At 38.8% G+C, this 19,049-nt stretch overlaps 1 protein-coding gene across 4 annotated transcripts in view; it reads right to left on the bottom strand.

Annotated features, from left to right (window-relative positions):
* Positions 1 to 19,049, bottom strand: part of PXDNL (peroxidasin like) — a 508,264-nt gene that overhangs the window by 132,881 nt on the left and 356,334 nt on the right. For all 4 annotated transcript variants that reach the window (XM_050801783.1, XM_050801784.1, XM_050801786.1 and 1 more), the window contains 3 exons: positions 11,706 to 11,875; positions 5,269 to 5,535; positions 743 to 859 (listed from right to left, as the gene is read on the bottom strand). In XM_050801783.1, coding sequence (XP_050657740.1) covers positions 743 to 859; positions 5,269 to 5,535; positions 11,706 to 11,875 — 554 coding nt within the window. The remainder of the gene's footprint in view (positions 1 to 742; positions 860 to 5,268; positions 5,536 to 11,705; positions 11,876 to 19,049) is intronic.

Raw genomic sequence — 19,049 nt, 5'->3', positions numbered from 1 at the left:
CTTGGTGGGGCATAGGGGGTTAGATCCTTGCCAGACCCACGCCCAACCCACCCACACTTCAGGAACAGCGGCTCTTTTTTGCGGCTTCACTTCGGATTTCATTTCACTTATGATTTCATTTTGTACTAGATGAAAATTCTCCCACTAAAAAAAAATGTTTAAAACTGCTACTCTTGTGGCTGGGCGCCGTGGCTCACTCCGGTAATCCTAGCACTTTGGGAGGCCGAGGCGGGCAAATCACGAGATCAGGAGATCAAGACCATCCTGGCTAACACGGTGAAACCCCGTCTGTATTAAAAATACAAAAAATGTAGCCAGGCGTGGTGGTGGGCGCCTGTATTCCCAGCTACAGGTTGAGGCAGGAGAATGGCGTGAACCCGGGAGGCGGAGTTTGCAGTGAGCCAAGATCACTCCACTGCACTCCAGCCGGGGCGACAGAGCGAGACTCTGTCTCAAAAACAAAAAACAAAAACAAAAACTGTACGCTTTCCAATAATTTTATTTTAAAAATCAGGAAGCCAAGTCCAACAAGGGATGATCTCAGGAAGGCCACACACTCAAATGCCAAAACTCAAAACCCACAAAAATTATGATGATGTTATTTTTAGATCAAAGATTATTTTCTGTGTAATTTTTTCATGTCCATGATATACCTTCGATAATTAATGTAAACCATGTTTTTTACTCTCCACAAAAGAAGGCGTTTACTTTCCCCCACAATCACTTGTAGATGTTCTAATACCTGTTTTTGTCCAGACAATTACAGGAGGTGGGTTGCCGTCAGCTTCACAGAGCCACTCTACAGCATGTTCTTCCAGCACCACTTGATCCTTGGGGGCTACTGTAAATTGTGGAGGAGCTAAAGAGAATGAAACATACATCAAAATTGAAAATTACTTTACAAATTTTCAGTGCCAATAGAAAAAAGAAAATGTGTTCAAATATGTCGTGTGATCAGAATTTGTTTCCAATTATATATAAACAAGGTTATAAAGAGGGTGGAGATGCTTCTGTATGTTTGTGCCTGTTTGCAAGGAAGCCAGAAATACACACATCTGGTCTGCAAAGCAGAACAGCAGTAGCCAATGAGAAGAAACGATTTCTAAATCTTATGGCAGCTGTTTCCCATGATTAAATCATATTGGTTATCATTTTACTAGATGTGATAAACATATTTAAAGCTACAAATCATACTTTAAACTATTAACAAAACCATTTTCTCCAAATTTTCACATGCACAATAAAATCTGAAACGAGTTGATTTTTCGATTTCAGAAAGAAAAATAAGCTCCTTAAGATTAATGTTCCTACAACACTTGAAATTATACTTTTGAAAAAGTCACATTTATGTCAAAATTCAGAGTTCCAAATATTCAGATTTTGTATTATTGATTTTATATAAATAAGAAATAGCTAATTATTGCATATACCATTCCTGAAAAGGGATTCTGTCCATGACTCTTTGATTGAATAAAAAAATAAATCAATGTGGCCATTTAAGAAGAGCACAATGATCCCCAGTAACGCCTAAGTAATCAGAAGAACTTTCACAATTGACTTTGTAACTGGAAAGGGGTCCCAATACAGACCCCAAAAGAGGGTTCTTGGACTTTATGCAAGACAGAATATGAGGCAAATCCATAGAGTAAAGTGAAAGCAGGTTTATTAGGAAAGTAAAGGAATAAAGAATGGCTACTCCACAGGCAGAGAAGCAGTATAGGCTGCTTGGCTGAGTATACTTACAGTTATTTCTCGATTATGTGCTAAACATGAGGCGGATTATTTATGAGTTTTCCAGGAAAGGGGTGGGCAATTCCTAGAACTTAGAGTTCCTCCCCACTTTAGATCATAAGAGGTAACTTCCTGACATTGCCATGGCATTTGTAAACTGTCCTGGTGCTGGTAGGAGTGTCTTGTAACATGCTAATGCATTATAATTAGCATATAATGAGCAGTGAGAACAACCAGGGGTCACTGTCATCACCATCTTGGTTTTGGCAGGTTTTTTGCCAGCTCCTTTACTGCATCTTGTTTTATCAGCAGGGTCTTTGTGCCCTGTATATTGTGCCAACCTCCTATCTCATCCTGTGACTAAGAATGCCAAACCTGCTAGGAATCCAGCCCAGCAGGTCTCATCCTCATTTTACCCAACCCCCATTCAAGATGGAGTCACTCTGGTTCAAATGCCTTTGACAACCTGACAAATCATTTCTCTGCCTTGTTAGATTTTTGCACAATTCCTCCTACCCCCTTTCTTGCACCTGCATCGGGAAATACAAGAAACATGCCAAAGTAAATAATATTTGGCAAAGTGTATTTGTTGCACGTTTCATACTGTGTGCAGGTACTAAAGAGTTTTTTAAAGTCATCATCGATTCTAAGTAAGGTGCTGGACTAAATAACTATGGTATAAGATAAATTTCCAAGTCACACAAATTCACGGAAACCCTCAGGAATGCCTGCAAGCTATTTGTAATAGAGTTCTAGAAGAGTCAAGCTGGAAAACAGCCCACAAATCAGCAGTCTCAGGCTCCTCACTGCACAGATGAGAAAATTCAGACTGTGGGAGGGAGGATTGAATTTCTCTCGGTCAGAGCTAATAAGTAGAAAAGATAGTAGAGAATCTGGGCCGCTCAACCCCCAGCCTGATGTTCTTTCCAGAACATTACACTAACTCCCAAAATTACTAAGAACAACTTAAAAAGAACAAAAATATTTCTACATTAAAAAATAGATTCATGACACAGTAAAAGAGCTATATAACAAAAGATGATAGTAGTTAGGAGAAATAATGCAGTCCTGGTTCTAGGGTTGGGAAATTTGATTTCAACTTTTGAACAATACTAACTTTGATAATTATTAAAATATTAAAATTTTATTTTATTTTAATTATTAAAAATATTAACATTTAATAATAACTTTAATAATAGTTAAAGTTCACAGTTAGCCAAGTCTGTGTGAAAAGAATTGTCAAGCTTCACGTGTTCTCACTTTTAACAGAACCCAAGATCCACATCTTAGCAAAGTATAGAAAACATTTAAGAAAATAGTCAGTTTACATTTGTTTCTAACACTAAAATGAGCAGCTTGCTAGATCGATGAAGAAATTATGAACATCGCCAAAGCAGGCAGACAAGGTGGAATAATTAGACAGGAATGAGGAAGCTGACGTCTTTGGGCTTTCCATTTTAAATGATGGCCTTCTGAGACCCACCTCCAGTGCTAAAATAGCACATGCTGAGATGAAGTGTTTTGCTATTTTATTAAAATCTAAGATTCTGGCTATTCATTAAGGTGCTGCCTCACGCATAAAGCATTTTGATTTACATTGCTGATAACCATAGGCCTTTTTACCTATGTGTCCACACTGTGATTCATATCTTTCATTGAAGCTTTTTTGTGTCGTTTTATTTATTATTTATATTTGTTCCAGTCAGTCTGAAAAAGGAAGTTTATCTGTGGCTAACTGTGATTTCGGTTTAAATAGACATTAAAAGATCAAGAACATGGGTAGAAACCTGTTAAAATGACACAAAAGGAGAGCTCTTAAAATGTTTAATCTATGACTAGGCAAATAAAATCAGCCTTTTAAATAAATGTATAGAATGATTAACGGACCATTTTGAAATCAATTAAAAATCTGGACACACAGATCCAAAAGTGACACAAGTACATGGTCACAAATAACAAAGGACAAGCAGATGGCCATTTCAGTGCAAACTCACTGGCAACAAGAAATCATTAACATATTGCGGTATAAGAAATAGGCAGGATGGTAAATGTTACCAGAGTTCTGTTAAGCATTGACTGACGCAGATGAGCAGATAGAAGCATACGAAGGAAGTACATGGAAAAAGCTGAGAAACAAAAGCCTAGCACAGTGTCAAATACAGGCAACCACTAACGTGTGAAAGTGATCAGGCATTAGGTTTCTAAAAAAACAGACATTGAACACAAAATGATGTAAGCAAAACAAAACCCAAACACAATGTCTCCGAAAGCATTTTTCAATCTCAACATATTAAAAGTTTAAAAATAATGTCTGGATCCTTTAAAAGTAATTTCCCCCAAGAAAATATTTCATTTCTGCACCTTCTTATTAGAGGAAGGAAAGTATTTTCAGGATATTAGCAGTTCTAGGGAAAAACACAATTTTTTTTTCCTGAGACATGTAAATAGGAACAAGAAAGTATTGATCTATTGCTACTTAAGGAGTTGATGCTAAGCAGTTCAAATTAAAAAACATTCTCTGAATGCAGGAAGCCTAGGCTAGAGGAAGCCTTGTGCTTTATGGAGGCCAAGACCACTCTTGGGGTCGCTGGAGCTCACTGTCCCGAAGCCCTCCCAACTCAGGCACTGCACTAGGCTGGCCACTTCCATTTTTCTCTGTTCTAAATTTCACAAGGTTCAGTGTTTTGGTAGACAACATCCCATGCAAATCTTAAAATAATGAAACTTAACTCAATCAAAATATTCATGACATTGGGAAGCCCTTAAAACGGATCATGTGAATTACCGTACTCTCATCAACTGATGAAAAACGGTTTTAGAAAGAACAGGACTTTTGGTATGACTCCAATAGCACTTATATTATGCTGTTTACTAAACTCTAACCCTACAGGAGGATGGCATGCAAGCACACATGCACACACACACACACACGCACACAAACAGGTACACACACACACACACACACACATGCACGCACACACACCAGAAAGCAAGGGCCCACCCCAGGCTGAGAACTAAAGTACAAAGAAGAATGTGCCTTCTTTATAACACGATTGCATGCCCATGCATATAAATTAATTTCTGGATTCAGAATAGTTTTATTATTGCTGTTGTTAAACAGCCTGGCCTTGCAGGAGCCTTCAACATGTCCTCAAGCTCTGTTGAGTAGACAGTTTGGTAAGTGACTATGAACACAGGGCACAGCCTTTTCACTTTCATATCTGTACTGTCTTTCCTGTATCTGTAAAATATTCTGAAGCACAAATGTCTCTTGACAGTTTCCTTCCAGATTAATGACTCCATCTCTTTTGTTGCTAATGGTTGATTCTGACCTTTGGATAAAGATTGAAGTAGGAAAGAAAAAAAAAAACAACTTTTAACTTGAAACAGATTGGCTTTGAAAGTTTTATTGTGTCAAGAAATAATTGGCAAATAAAAATCTCTCTCCACTGATGTACATGACGTTATTTAAGTTGAAAAATAATTTTCTGAGTATGGCGGGAGGAACATTTCAATCATGACCTTCTGCTCCCATACCTTGTACAATTATGTTTGCTGTAGCTTGAACAGAGCCGTAGCTATTGTTAGCATGACAGGTAAATCGACCATGATCCCGTTGTGTGATGTTCTGTAAGTAAAGTCCACTGGACGTTGCCACGTGCCTGGATCCATCCAGCTCCAATCCATTGTCCCTGGTCCAAGTGATATGGGGGTGTGGGTGGCCTGTGGCCATACATTCCAAAGTTGTACTGGTGCCAATTAAAACCTCTGTGTCCTGGGGCTGGATTACAAAGGCTGGTTTGACTGATGGTAAGGGGAGAACAAAACAAAATCCAGCAAGTAAGAGTTAGGAAGATGTATTTATTCTGCATTGTGGTTTTAAGATTATTGTCATTTTCAAAATGCCTTTAAACTAAAATATTACATATATACATTGAATTCCCAGAGAATTAAATCTAAAATAATGAAATGTGGATTTGCTGTGAGTACATACTTTTTAAAAAAGATTGCTTGCCTTGATATCATGATATATTATAGATACTGCAAAGCACCTACACAATACATATTCCTTATTTTCGGGGCTAAATGGTTAAACATTCCCTCTTAAGAATACTCACATTTTTTAAAAATTTAGGCACATGTCTCTGGGAATAAATAAAAGTGCTAAGTCTAAGTAGTCATTTCTTCCTCCTGTTTGCTACCTGGAATTTGGGCAGGAATGCATTTGGGTTACACGAGCCACTTTGTGATTAAGAGGTGAAAATTATGAGGAATAAAGAAACCTATGTGCAAAGCAGATCAAAAAGCAGAAAGAAGTATATTATTGGCTCATTGGGGTAAAGTGGTAGCTCTGTGACAGACTACCCCTGTCCTACTTGTGGCATACAAATTAAAATACACATGCACACACACAAACCCACACACATAGATGTTATGCATTTAAGCCATATCTAGCCAAGCTTTCAATTACTTTCAGTTAAACGTATTATAAATTGATTCATCAAGTATCCATGTAAATAGAAAATTTAGATTTTCATGTAAGGAGTTCCAGTCTTACAAATTCATAGGAGATTCTCTTTCTGGAAATCTCAAGCAAAAATTAAAAACTTGCTAATGTGTTAAAAATGCCTAATGATTGAGTCTAAGTTTGGGGAGGGGGGCTCCTCCATTCCTGAGATGAACATACTTGGAAGAGTGGAAATAAATTAAATTAATCCAATTCAACAATAAATGTTTAATTTAATTCCTAACAATAGTGAATGTCTTATGTACCTCAGTAACATGCTGGATGTTGGAAAGATACACAGATGAACAAAAGCACTCCTCCTTGTGTGCTCCTACTCCAGCTGCATGGACAGAGGACAGAACACATCATCCATAAAACCACAGCATGCCTCAGAAGGAATTGTCTCAGAGTTAGATGTAAATGTGATAGGAGAACATTCTGGCAAGAGGTAAGGGAAAGTATAGGGAAAGCTATTATAATAATTGAAATAAATGTTCTGAAGTAAGTCAGTAGCAGTAGAACTGGAAAAGGAGATAATCTGATGCATCTTAGAACTAAATTTTTACAGAATTGTGGAAGGAGTAGCACTCGAGGGTGAATCGGAGGTTGCCGGAGGAGAGTAATGATATCAATAGAGATAGCAAACACAGGATGCTGTGGCTTTGTGTGGGCAAATGTGTTTGAGAGATGTAAAGATTTACATGTGAAGATAAAAAGAAAGTCCTGGCAACATCCATTGAAAGCTCAGGCAGGATCTCAGCAATAAACACTACAAATTTTACATGAAGTATGAAAGCTGAAGGTCTGGGAAGAGCTCAGATGGAAGAGGAAAAAACTGTGATTAGGGCACGGGGGACTAGAGAAAGGGAGGGGAGGACAGCACTATAAGGAACACCACATTTTAGGCAGACAAATGAGATTTAAAAAAAGAATTGAGGACACTAGGAGAAGATCAAGAGGAAGTCATCTCCTCAAAGTAGAAATGAAATTGAGGCAATAATTAATAGCCTACCAACCAAAAAAAGTCCAGGACCAGACGAATTCACAGCCAAATTCTACCAGAGGTAAAAGGAGGAGCTGGTACCATTCCTTCTGAAACTATTTCAATCACTAGAAAAAGAGGTAATCCTCCCTAACTCATTTTATGAGGCCAACATCATCCTGATACCAAAGCCTGGCAGAGATACAACAAAAAAATAGAATTTTAGACCAATATCCCTGAAGAACATCGATGCAAAAATCCTCAATAAAATACTGGCAAACTGAATCCAGCAGCACATCAAAAAGCTTATCCACCATGATCAAGTGGGCTTCATCCCTGGGATGCAAGGCTGGTTCAACATACACAAATCAATAAACGTAATCCACCATATAAACAGAACCAAAGACAAAAACCACATGATTATCTCAATAGATGCAGAAAAGGCCTTTGACAAAATTCAGCAGTCCTTCATGCTAAAAACTCTCAATAAATTCGGTATTGATGGAACGTATCTCAAAATAATAAGAGCTATTTATGACAAACCCACAGTCAATATCATACTGAATGGGCAAAAACTGGAAGCATTCCCCTTGAAAACTGGCACAAGACAAGATGCTCTCTCTCACCACTCCTATTCAACATAGTGTTGGAAGTTCTGGCTAGGGCAATCAGGCGAGAGAAAGAAACAAAGGGTATTCAGTTAGGAAAAGAAGAAGTCAAATTGTCCCTGTTTGCAGATGACATGATTGTATATTTAGAAAACCCCATCGTCTCAGCCCAAAATCTCCTTAAGCTGATAAGCAACTAAGTCTCAGGATACAAAATCAGTGTGCAAAAATCACAGGCATTCTTATACACCAGTAACAGACAAACAGAGAGCCAAATCATGAATGAACTCCCATTCACAATTGCTTCAAAGAGAATGAAATACCTAGGAATCCAACTTACAAGGGATGTAAAGGACCTCTTCAAGGAGAGCTACAAACCACTGCTCAGTGAAATAAAACAGAACACAAACAAATGGAAGAATGTACTATGCTCATGGATAGGAAGAATCAATATTGTGAAAATGGCCATACTGCGCAAGGTAATTTATAGATTCAATTCCATCCCCATTAAGTTACCAATGGCTTTCTTCACAGAATTGGAAAAAAACTGCTTTTATGTTCATATGGAACCAAAAAAGATCCCGCATTGCCAAGACAATCCTAAGGCAAAAGAACAAAGCTGGAGGCATCACACTACCTGACTTTAAACTATACTACAAGGCTACAGTAACCAAAACAGCATGGTACTGGTACCAAAACAGAGATACAGACCAATGGAACAGAACAGAGCCCTCAGAAATAATACCACACATCTACAGTCATCTGATCTTTGACAAACCTGACAAAAACAAGAAATGGGGAAAGGATTCCCTATTTAATAAATGGTGCTGTGAAAATTGGCTAGCCATAAGTAGAAAGCTGAAACTGGATCCTTTCCTTACTCCTTATACGAAAATTAATTCAAGATGGATTAGAGACTTAAATGTTAGACCTAAAACCATAAAAACCCTAGAAGAAAACGTAGGTAATACCATTGAGGACATAGACATGGGCAAGGATTTCATGTCTAAAACACCAAAAGCAACGGCAACAAATGCCAAAATTGACAAATGGGATCTAATTAAACTAAAGAGCTTCTGCACAGCAAAAGAAACTACCATCAGAGTGAACAGGCAACCTACAGAATGGGAGAAAATATTTGCAATCTATTCAACTGACAAAGGGCTAATATCCAGAACCTATAAAGAACTCAAACAAATTTACAAGAATAAAACAACCCCATCAAAAAGTGGGCAAAGGATATGAACAGACACTTCTCAAAAGAAGACATTTCATACAGCCAATAGACACATGAAAAATGCTCATCATTACTTGCCATCAGAGAAATGCAAATCAAAACCACAATGAGATATCATCTCACAGCAGTTAGAACAGCAATCATTAAAAAATCAGGAAACAACAGGTGCTGGAGAGGATGTGGAGAAATAGGAACACTTTTACACTGTTGGTGGAACTGTAAACTAGTTCAACCATTGTGGAAAACAGTGTGGCGATTGCTGAAGGATCTAAACTAGAAATACCATTTGACCCAGCCATCCCATTACTGGGTATATACCCAAAGGATTATAAATCATGCTGCTATAAAGACACATGCACATGTATGTTTATTGTGGCACTATTCACAATAGCAAAGACTTGGAATCAACCCAAATGTCCATCAGTGACAGACTGGATTAAGAAAATGTGGCACATATACACCATGGAATACTATACAGCCATAAAAAACAATGAGTTCGTGTCCTTTGTAGGGACATGGGTGCAGCTGGAAACCATTATTCTCAGCAAACTATCGCAAGAACAGAAAACCAAACACCACATGTTCTCACTCATAGGTGGGAATTTAACAATGAGATCACTTGGACACAGAAAGGGGAACATCACACACCGGGTCCTATTGTAGGGAGGGGGGTGTGGGGAGGGATAGCATTAGGAGATATACCTAATGTAAATGACGAGTTAATGGGTGCAGTACACCAACATGGCACATGCATACATATGTAACAAACCTGCACGTTGTGCACATGTACCCTTGAACTTAAAGTATAATAATAATAATTTTTTACAAATGCTCATGGGTGCGAGATCAGACTTGACCTAGAGGCAGAAGGGAAGGAGGCTTTGGAAGGAGACAGTGGTGTTTCAATTAGAAATTACTTGGTGTAATCCCAGCACTTTGGGAGGCCTAAGCAGGAGGATCGCTTAAGGACAGGAGTTTGAGTCTGCAGTGAGCTGTGATCATACCACTGCACTCCAGCCTGGGTGACAGAGTGAGACTTTGTCTCTATAAACATTTTTTAAAGAAATTACTTGGGAACTATGTGAGAAAGTATCATATTCAATCAATTGGTAACTCAAGTGACTTTTTTCCCTGGAAAACCTCTTGATTCCTGCAGTTTCCTCCATTCACTTTGCCACTGCCCTATCCATGCTGCCACCAGCACTGCCCTGTGGCAATTGCCACTGCTGACTTCTTCATCCTGATATGCCTATCTTACCATGCCCTCCTGTTTGTTCTCTGAACTGCCGCCAGCATCATTTTTCTAAAAGAAAAATCTAATTTTGATCATCTCAGTGTAGCGTCATGAGTAGTCTGAGTGATCTGACACCACTTTACACTCCTCACCAAATCTCGTGTCATTCCCAGCCTCTCCTCTCTATGCTCCACGATCATCTCTTGAATGTGCCTTGCTCTGTCTTCCCTATGCTGTCTTTTCTCCTAAAATGATGCTTCAACCCTACTTCTCTGGCTCTCTCTCACTTGTTGTTTCTTTCAACTTAAAGGTCACTGCTCTTGGGAAGACCTGAATGAATGCAATCCTCCAAGGCTGCTGCTCTAAGTGCTCCCCTCCACTGGGATGGGCTGGAGCTGGCTCTGGAGGGCCAGTTGTCAAATTTTCAGTATTCTGCAAACTGATTGCTACACAAAGTCATTCTTAAAATTTTAATTACATAAACTTACAATCAAATAAATTTTATTAACATCAAAACTAACAAATTCATCCCTATTTTTTACATTTTATTATTATCTTCGGTCTCAGGGTTATTATGCCCACTGTGTCTGCATGCTAGAAATGCTATATTATGATGAACTTCTGTGCATCTCTTCCAAACTCCACATTAAGTGATATCATTTTGGTAACCAGGAACTAGCCATGGTGAGATTATTTATACAACAGATACTGACAAATGCTGCAAGTCAGGGCTCCCTGCTCCTCAGAGCCAATTTACTAACATTTACCAGCACACAACTGTCCTTTATGCTTCTCTTCCCTCTTCTTACACATCATAAAGCTTATTTCTTGAATTATGGCTATCATCTAATATATGATAGCCTCAGTAAGGTGAGAGACAATGTATTTCCATCATGTCAACATGCTATTAATGAAAATTTGTTGCAGTCATTACGTCTGGTTTATATAAGCCACTGAAATTATGACAAAGCAAAGCCCCTGGAAGGTTAAATAAGGAACGTGGTTGATAACCATTCAATCTTCAACAGCTAGCTCAGTGGGCATTCAATAAACATGTGTTGGATGAATTCATGATGAATGAATGATTGAATGAATTTCTGAAAAGAGTAATATTCCTGCCTAGGTAACACTGGTTCACTCTGCATAAGGATGCTGGATAGCCGGATGGGGAATCAAAAGGAGAACAGAAAAGTCTTGGAACCACAATATGCTGTACCAGAAAGGAACAAAGGCAGGAAATTAAAATAAACTTCAAGAGGAAAAATTCAAGTTTCTCTAAAACAAAATTAGAAAAACAACAGCCAATGGAAATAGCTTCACTTTGAAGCATTATATACTCTAAAGCAGCAATATTATGTCATTTTCCAGTGCAAATAACTGATAGAACCAGAAAATAATAGTTTTACCTGGACGACCGGAGTATCTGAGCATGGCACTCTGTGTCTTGGCTTCCCCAGCGGAATTTCTGGCCATGCACTGATAGACACCTTGGTCTGACTCTCTGGTGTTTTGGATCATGAGTGTGCCATCATCAAACATATTAAGTCGAGTATCATCTTCCAAATCCAATGAATGACTGGAAATATATGTTATACATGTATATTATTTAATCCCATTCATGTTTAAAACTCTTAACAAGACTGAGAATATAGTACTATATAGCTATGTTTCATGTCTACCCAATTTGTTAAATTTATTTTACCTGAAAACTTTAAATTATTTCACTTTAAATCCTAGTTATCTTCTTCCTATTTCAAGATTACACCCTGAACAAAGACTGTGAGTCACCATTTGATAGAGGGAAATGGGGTTGAGATGTTCTGCCTTCCTGAGTGGCATGAATTTAGACACTGAAGCAAACACTCCCATATGACAGACACTTCAGCACATTTTTATACATCTGAATGCCCATTTTTCAGAAAAGAAATCACCAGATGGTAATATGTAATCCTTTTACCTCCTTCCATGAGTCATTCAGTATTCTTTCATATTTTGTTAAAGTGTAAAACAAATATTCCTATTCAAACCAGCATGGGCTCAAAGCCAAGTAGAATTATATGACTGAGCAGTAAATAACATACCTACCTACCCAGTTGTTGAATATCAGGCCCCTTTCTCTAACTTGAACCATTTGGATACACTAGAAAATTCCCATTTATCAATTAAGTGCATAATCCATTGAGTGCAAGTAGGTTCAGATGTGCAACATCATATTACATCAATAACCACAAGAAAGGGAGTGCCTGCATGAGTTATTTTTAGCAATAAATGCAAAGCTACTGACACAGAAACACACGTTAGAAATTTTTACAGATTTTTTTTCTGGCCAAGATTTTTTTTCTTTAAAATATTTAATGATTATGTATGAGAAGGTATATAGATTTTCACATGTGTATGCTTAGTACTAATGAACGTGCTAGACATAGACAAAGGAAATCTACTCTCCTCCATTTTCATCACTCAATACATATTTATTAAACACCGGCTAGATGTCACCCACAAAAACATCATTCACAGAGAAAAAAAAGTCCAGTAGGAGAATCCCATAGTTCTCCCTCTAATTTGTGTACTTGTTTTATAAAGCCAGGTAAACATTTTCCTACAAATTTCAAAATGTACCCACACTAAAGAATAACAACCTATTCCCATATAGGTAAAAGCAGTAAAGCTTGTTAAAGAGATGAAGAAATCATCATTCTTATCTAACCATTTTTGTCATGAAAGATAAGAAAGAAACAGACAATCGTCATATTTCACTTTTCCGTTGTAGAGCAGAATCACAGAGTGAAGGCAGGAATGATGGAGACAATCTGATCTTCTTCAGCCGTTGGGTGAGAAAAGCCCAATGTGAAGAAAAAGTACCAATTAGCCAAATAAGAAATTTAAGTTGTCATTTTTGAACAGGTTAGTTTCAGAAAAAGCAGGCCCGCTTTTGAATAGCCAGCAATGCAAGACAAAGGCAAGAAAAGGAGAAACTGGATGCTCCTATCCATATCACCTGTGAAGTTTCTCAGTATAAGTAGCATGGAACAAACATCAGAAAGAATTTTTTTTCAAGACCGGGAGCAGTGCCTCATGCCTGTAATCCCAGCACTTTGGGAGGCCGAGGCAGGCAGATTGCCTGAGGTCGGGAATTCAAGAAATAATATTTTTTCTTAAAGTGCCCAATTCAAGAGGCTCATTTAGTATTAAGCAATTTAATTATTTTAAATGCAATTCTAAGATTATCTAACACTGAACCCAAATAAGACTACTTGCAAAGGAATATGATAAATGATGAAATCACATTTTTCAGAAGATGATTTAAGTTCCTGGAATTTTGTTCCAAAACTTTGCAGCCCAAAATTTCAAAGGCTACCAGATATGTATGTGCTATCTATCATCTGGCTACACAATGCAATAGAATTCACCAAGATTCATTATGTTAAAAATGATATAAAACAGGCAGTAGCACATTACACCCATAAATTCAAAATGCATCATTCCTTTTCCTAGTAATTTCCCTCTTTGTTCATAACCTCTTCATTATGCTCATAAAACTTGTTTGCTCATGAATCATGATGTTCCTTCCCAAAAAATCAAAGTCTTCATGTTTCAGTATATTCCATTCACATTGTCACTTTGATGCAAATAGCAATCATATGTAAAAACACAAAGGTTTGCAGAAGTAGAATATATGTGAATATATTCTATTTTTCTTGAAAATGTATACATAAACATATTTGATTTAATGAAGACATACAAATAACTTCTATTAAGGTGTTTCATTACAACAATCATTTGTTAAGTGCTTTCTAAGAACTAGGTGTTGTAGGTAGATACCAGAAATATAGGTAAATAAGTTATCACCACACAAATTAAAACCATCTTCTTCAGACATACACAATGACTCACACCTGTGATGCCAGCATGATGGGAGGCTGAGGTGGGAGGACTGCTTGAGGCCAGGAGCTTGAGACCAGCCTGGGCAACATAGTGAGACCCTGACTCTAAAAAAACCTAAAAATTGTCCAGATGTGGTGGCATAGGCCTGTAGTTCCAGCTACTTGGAGGCTGAAACAGGAGGATTGCTTGAGCTCAGAGGTTCAAGCCTGCAGTGAACTATGATTGTGCCACTGAACTCCAGCCTGGGCAAAAGAGTGAGACTCTGTCTCAAAAAAACAAAACAAAACAAAACAAAAAAACTCCACATAGAAAACCACCATCAACCACAAATTATAGTATAGTTGTAAAGTTTGCTTAAAATCTACCAGAACTATCAATCATATTTACTATGTTTAGAATTTGAATTTATCTAGAATGGCCTAAATTTCCATAGCTAAACCTCAACATTAAGAAAAGTGTGGAAGACAGCCAACTAGATGCAGCCAGGAAGCCCTTCTCCCACCAAGAGAAGCCAAAATATTGAAAAAGCCATCACACTCTAAACAGATCTTTTGAGGGAAAACACTGATGATTGCTAGAGGGGAAACGCAGACACTGACGCTGAATAGGGTGGAAGCTGGGAAGCCTGCACAGATTCGCCAAGTGCCAAGACCCATTCCTCATCCTGATCAGGTCCTAAGGAAGAGGTGAGTGAAGGAACTGCAGGGCACCACACCCCCGCCATGGACCTCTGGGATCCTAGCTGCAAGAGATCCCATGACCCCCATAAACATTTAAATTGGTGGGGGAAGGCAGCGACAGAGCTTGAGCCTGCATGGAGCCCAGGTTTTACACATGGGGCAACTCCAGCAAAATGTGACCATAGGTACACGTGCCCCCAGGCTCTCCACTTTGCTCTGAGTCACTCTAGCCCCTGTTGACTGCTGGGTTGGGATACAGCAGGGCTGCCTTTCCTACAGGACTGGGGCCAATCTGATCTGCATGCCCCCTTGTCTCTGGACCCTCCCAAGGACCCAGCCTAGCTGGTCCCATAAGAGCATGCATACAACACAGCCTCCACTGCCCAGCCTGAGTGCTTTGCCAGCAGCCTGAGAGCACTACAGCCTCCCCAGCACAGCCAGCGCTTGACCCCAAGGGGCTAAAGGACAAAACCACAGGCTCAATCCCAGCCCCCGAGGTTCCAAGCACACACACAATTGAAGGATATCAAGCTGAGATCTGTGACCAGAGATTGATCAAGGGAGGAACCCCCAATCTCAGAATACTGTGAAGAGTGAGATGCAGATTTGTGTTCTGGCACAGGAGCTGGGTGTGCCTCCTTGCCACAGGGCTAGTATGGGAAGGATGTGGCCTTTCTGCTAGCCACAGCCTCTGCCTGAGGGAACTCCATGGCCTGAAACACCTGACAGCCCAGCCATCTGGGTGCAGAAGGCTTGGGACAAACCCAGAGGATCGAGTAAGCTATAGGGCAGCCACCAGGAGACCTAGTCAAGGAAGCACAACCTGGGCAGTCCCCGCAGCCATCTGCTGGGCAAAAAAACCCAAGCTGTGGGCACTACACCAACTGCATAGCCAAAACAATTCCACCGTGCCCTGGGTCCTCTGCCCTTGACCTCCTACACAAACACCACCGATGGACATCACAAAGCACAGAGGACCAGTGGGTCACTAGGGAGTTGTGAGTCTCCCTATCGTTTGGCTCAGGTTTCCCCTAAGAGTGAGAGTAGCACAGCCTGTCAGGGCCCCTCTGGGCCTAAGAAAATGTAGGTGTGTCAACAGTGATCAGAGGGGGCCCCACAAGGCCCAGGAATAAACTTGGCAAGGAAATATATCTCTCACTCCCTGTCTCTCCCATCCCAGAGCACTGCAGCAAACAAGAACAAGCTGAAATAGAAAAGAAGTGCACAGCTGAGGAACAGTCTGTCTGTCAGCCCTTACTCTTAAGCATCATCTACTGAGCTGCAGCCTGAAATATACCACCAAACAAAAATTCTTTCAGCACATATCACCCATGAAACACAATGCAAAAATCTAGCCACAAATTAAGTACCCGCACAGAGCCTTGATATTGGGAAAGCACACAGAAGCAAAGTCATGCAACTATATTCAACATACACCACAGTCAAGATCTCAAGGGAAATAAAGAACATAAAAACAAAAAAGCCCCATACAAATGACAACAACTTCAAAGAGATAAAGAAACACCAGCCCTCTTGAATGAGTAAGAATGAGTGGAAGAACTCTGGCAATTAAAAAAGTCAGAGCATCTTATTACTTCCAAAAGACTGCACTGACTCGCCAGCAATGGATCCTAGCCAGATTGAAATGGTTGAAGTGACAGACATACAGTTCAGAATCTGGATGGCAAGGAAGCTCAATAAGGTAAGGAGAAAGTTGAAACCTAATCCAAGGAAGCCAATAAAATGATCCAATAGTTGAAAGATAATGTAGACATTTTAAGAAGGAAGCAAACTGAACTTCTGGAATTGAAAAAGTCACTACAGGAATTTCATAATACAGTTAGAAGCCTTAAAAACAGAACAAACCAAGCAGAGGAAAGAATCTCAGAGCTCAAAAACTGGTTGTTTGAATCAACCAAGTCAGACAAAAAGAGAGAAAAAAGAATTAAAAAGAAGGAATAAAATATCTGAGAAATATGGGATTACATAAGGAGACCAAACCTACGATTCATTGGCATTCCTGAGGGAAAATGAAGAAGAGTAAACAACTGGGAAAATACATTTGAGAATATAGTCCACAAAAATTTCCCCAGTATTGCTAGAGACATCAGCATGCAAATTCAAGAAATTCAGAGAATCCCTGTGAGATATTATACAAGATGCCCCCAAGACACACAGTCATCAGATTCTGTGAGGTTAACGTGAAAAAAAACAAAAACAAAAACAAAAAAAACTTAAGGGAAGCTAGAAAAAAGGGACGGATTTCTTACAAAGGAGCCCCATAGGGCTAACAGCAGACTTGTCTGCAGAAGCCTTGCAAGCCAGAAGAGATTGGGGACCTATTGTCAACATGCTTAAAGAAAAGAAATCCCAAACAAGAATTCCATATCCAGCCAAACTAAACGTTGTAAGTGAAGGATAAATAAAATTCTTCCCAGACAAGCAAATGTTAACAGAACTGGTTACCACTAGAAAAGCCTTATAAGAGGACCTTAAGGGAGTTCTAAACATGGAAACAAAAGAATGATGCCTACTACCACCAACACATATTTAAGTACATACCCCATAGATAGATCCTATAAAGCAACTACACAATCAAGCCTGCCAAACAATCAGCTAAAGAACAAGATCAAAACATCACATATCAATATTAACCTTGAATGCAAATAGTCTAAATGGCCCATTAAAAAGGCACAGAGTTGCAAGTTGGATTTTTAAAAAGACCCAAACTTTTGGAGTCTTCAACAGACTCATCTCACATGTAATGACACACAAAGGCTCAAAGTAAAAGGATGGAGAAAGATCTGTCATGCAATTGGAAAACAAAAAAGGGTAGGAGGTTGCTATTCTTATATAAGATAAAATAGACTTTAAACCATCAACTATAAATAAAAGGACAAATAAGGGCATTACATAATGAGTTCAATTCAACAAGAAGGCAAAGAAATTCTGAACTTAAATTTGACAGTTGACCAACTAGACTTGATAGCTACAGAACACTTTGTCCAATAATAACAGAATATACATTCTTCTCATCTGTACATGGAAGATGATCACATACTTAGCCATAAAGCAAGTCTCACTAAATGCAAAAACATCAAAATCATACCAACCATACACTCAGACACAATGTAATAAAAATAAAAGTGAATATCAAGAATAGCTCTCAAAATATGGAAATTAAACAACTTAATCTTGAATGACTTTTGGGTAAACAACAAAATTAAAACAGAAATCAAAAAATTCTTTGAAATTCATTAAAATAGAAACACAACACACCAAAATCTCTGGAATGCAGCAAAAACAATGTTAAGAGGAGAATTTATAAAGCTAAACGCCTACATGAACAAGTTAAGAAAGATCTCAAATTAACAATCTAGAGGAACAACAACAACAACAACAACAACAACAAAACAACTAGAATAACCCCAAAGTGAAGCAGAAGAAAAAATATAACTGGCCGGGCACACAGTGGCTCATGCCTGTAACCCCAGCACTTTGGGAGCCTGAGGCAGGAGGACTTTTTGAGCCCAGGAGTTTGAGACCAGCCTAGGCAAATGTAGAAAGACCTTATATCTACAAAAAATGAAAATATTAGTTGGGTGTGCTGGCATGTGCTACTCAGTAGTCTCAGCTACTCAGGAGCCTGAGGTGGAATGATTGCTTCAGCCTGGGAGGTCAAAGCTGCAGTAAGCTATGATTGCACAATTACAATTTAGCCGATCTAGCCCGGGTGACAGAGTGAGACCCCATTTCTAATATTTTAAAAAATCAATTTTTAAAAATGAAATAACCAAAATCAGAGCAGAACTATATGAAACTGAGACACAAAATCCATACAAAAGATCAATGAAACCAAAAGTTGGTTATGTGAAAGGATGAATAGGATTGATAGAACATTAGCTAGATTAACAAAGGAAAAAAGAAATTAAACAACTTAATCCTGAATTTCAAACTGTTGTAGTATCATCTTTGTCATTTCTGATTGTGATTATTTGAATCATCTCTTAAACCAGGAAGAAACTGAAACCCTGAACAGATGAATAATGAGTTCTGACACATGGGCAAAGGGAGGGGAACATCACACACCAGGGCCTGTCTCGGGGTGGGGAGCTAGGGGAGGGATAGCATTAGGGGAAATACCTAATGTAGATGATGGGTTGATAGGTGCAGCAAACCACCAAG

The sequence above is a fragment of the Macaca thibetana genome, chromosome 8 (assembly GCF_024542745.1).
Source record: "Macaca thibetana thibetana isolate TM-01 chromosome 8, ASM2454274v1, whole genome shotgun sequence".
Taxonomy (NCBI): Eukaryota; Metazoa; Chordata; class Mammalia; order Primates; family Cercopithecidae; genus Macaca; species Macaca thibetana.
The sequence above is the reverse complement of the archived record's forward strand: the minus strand, read 5'-3'. Positions and strand labels throughout refer to the sequence as shown.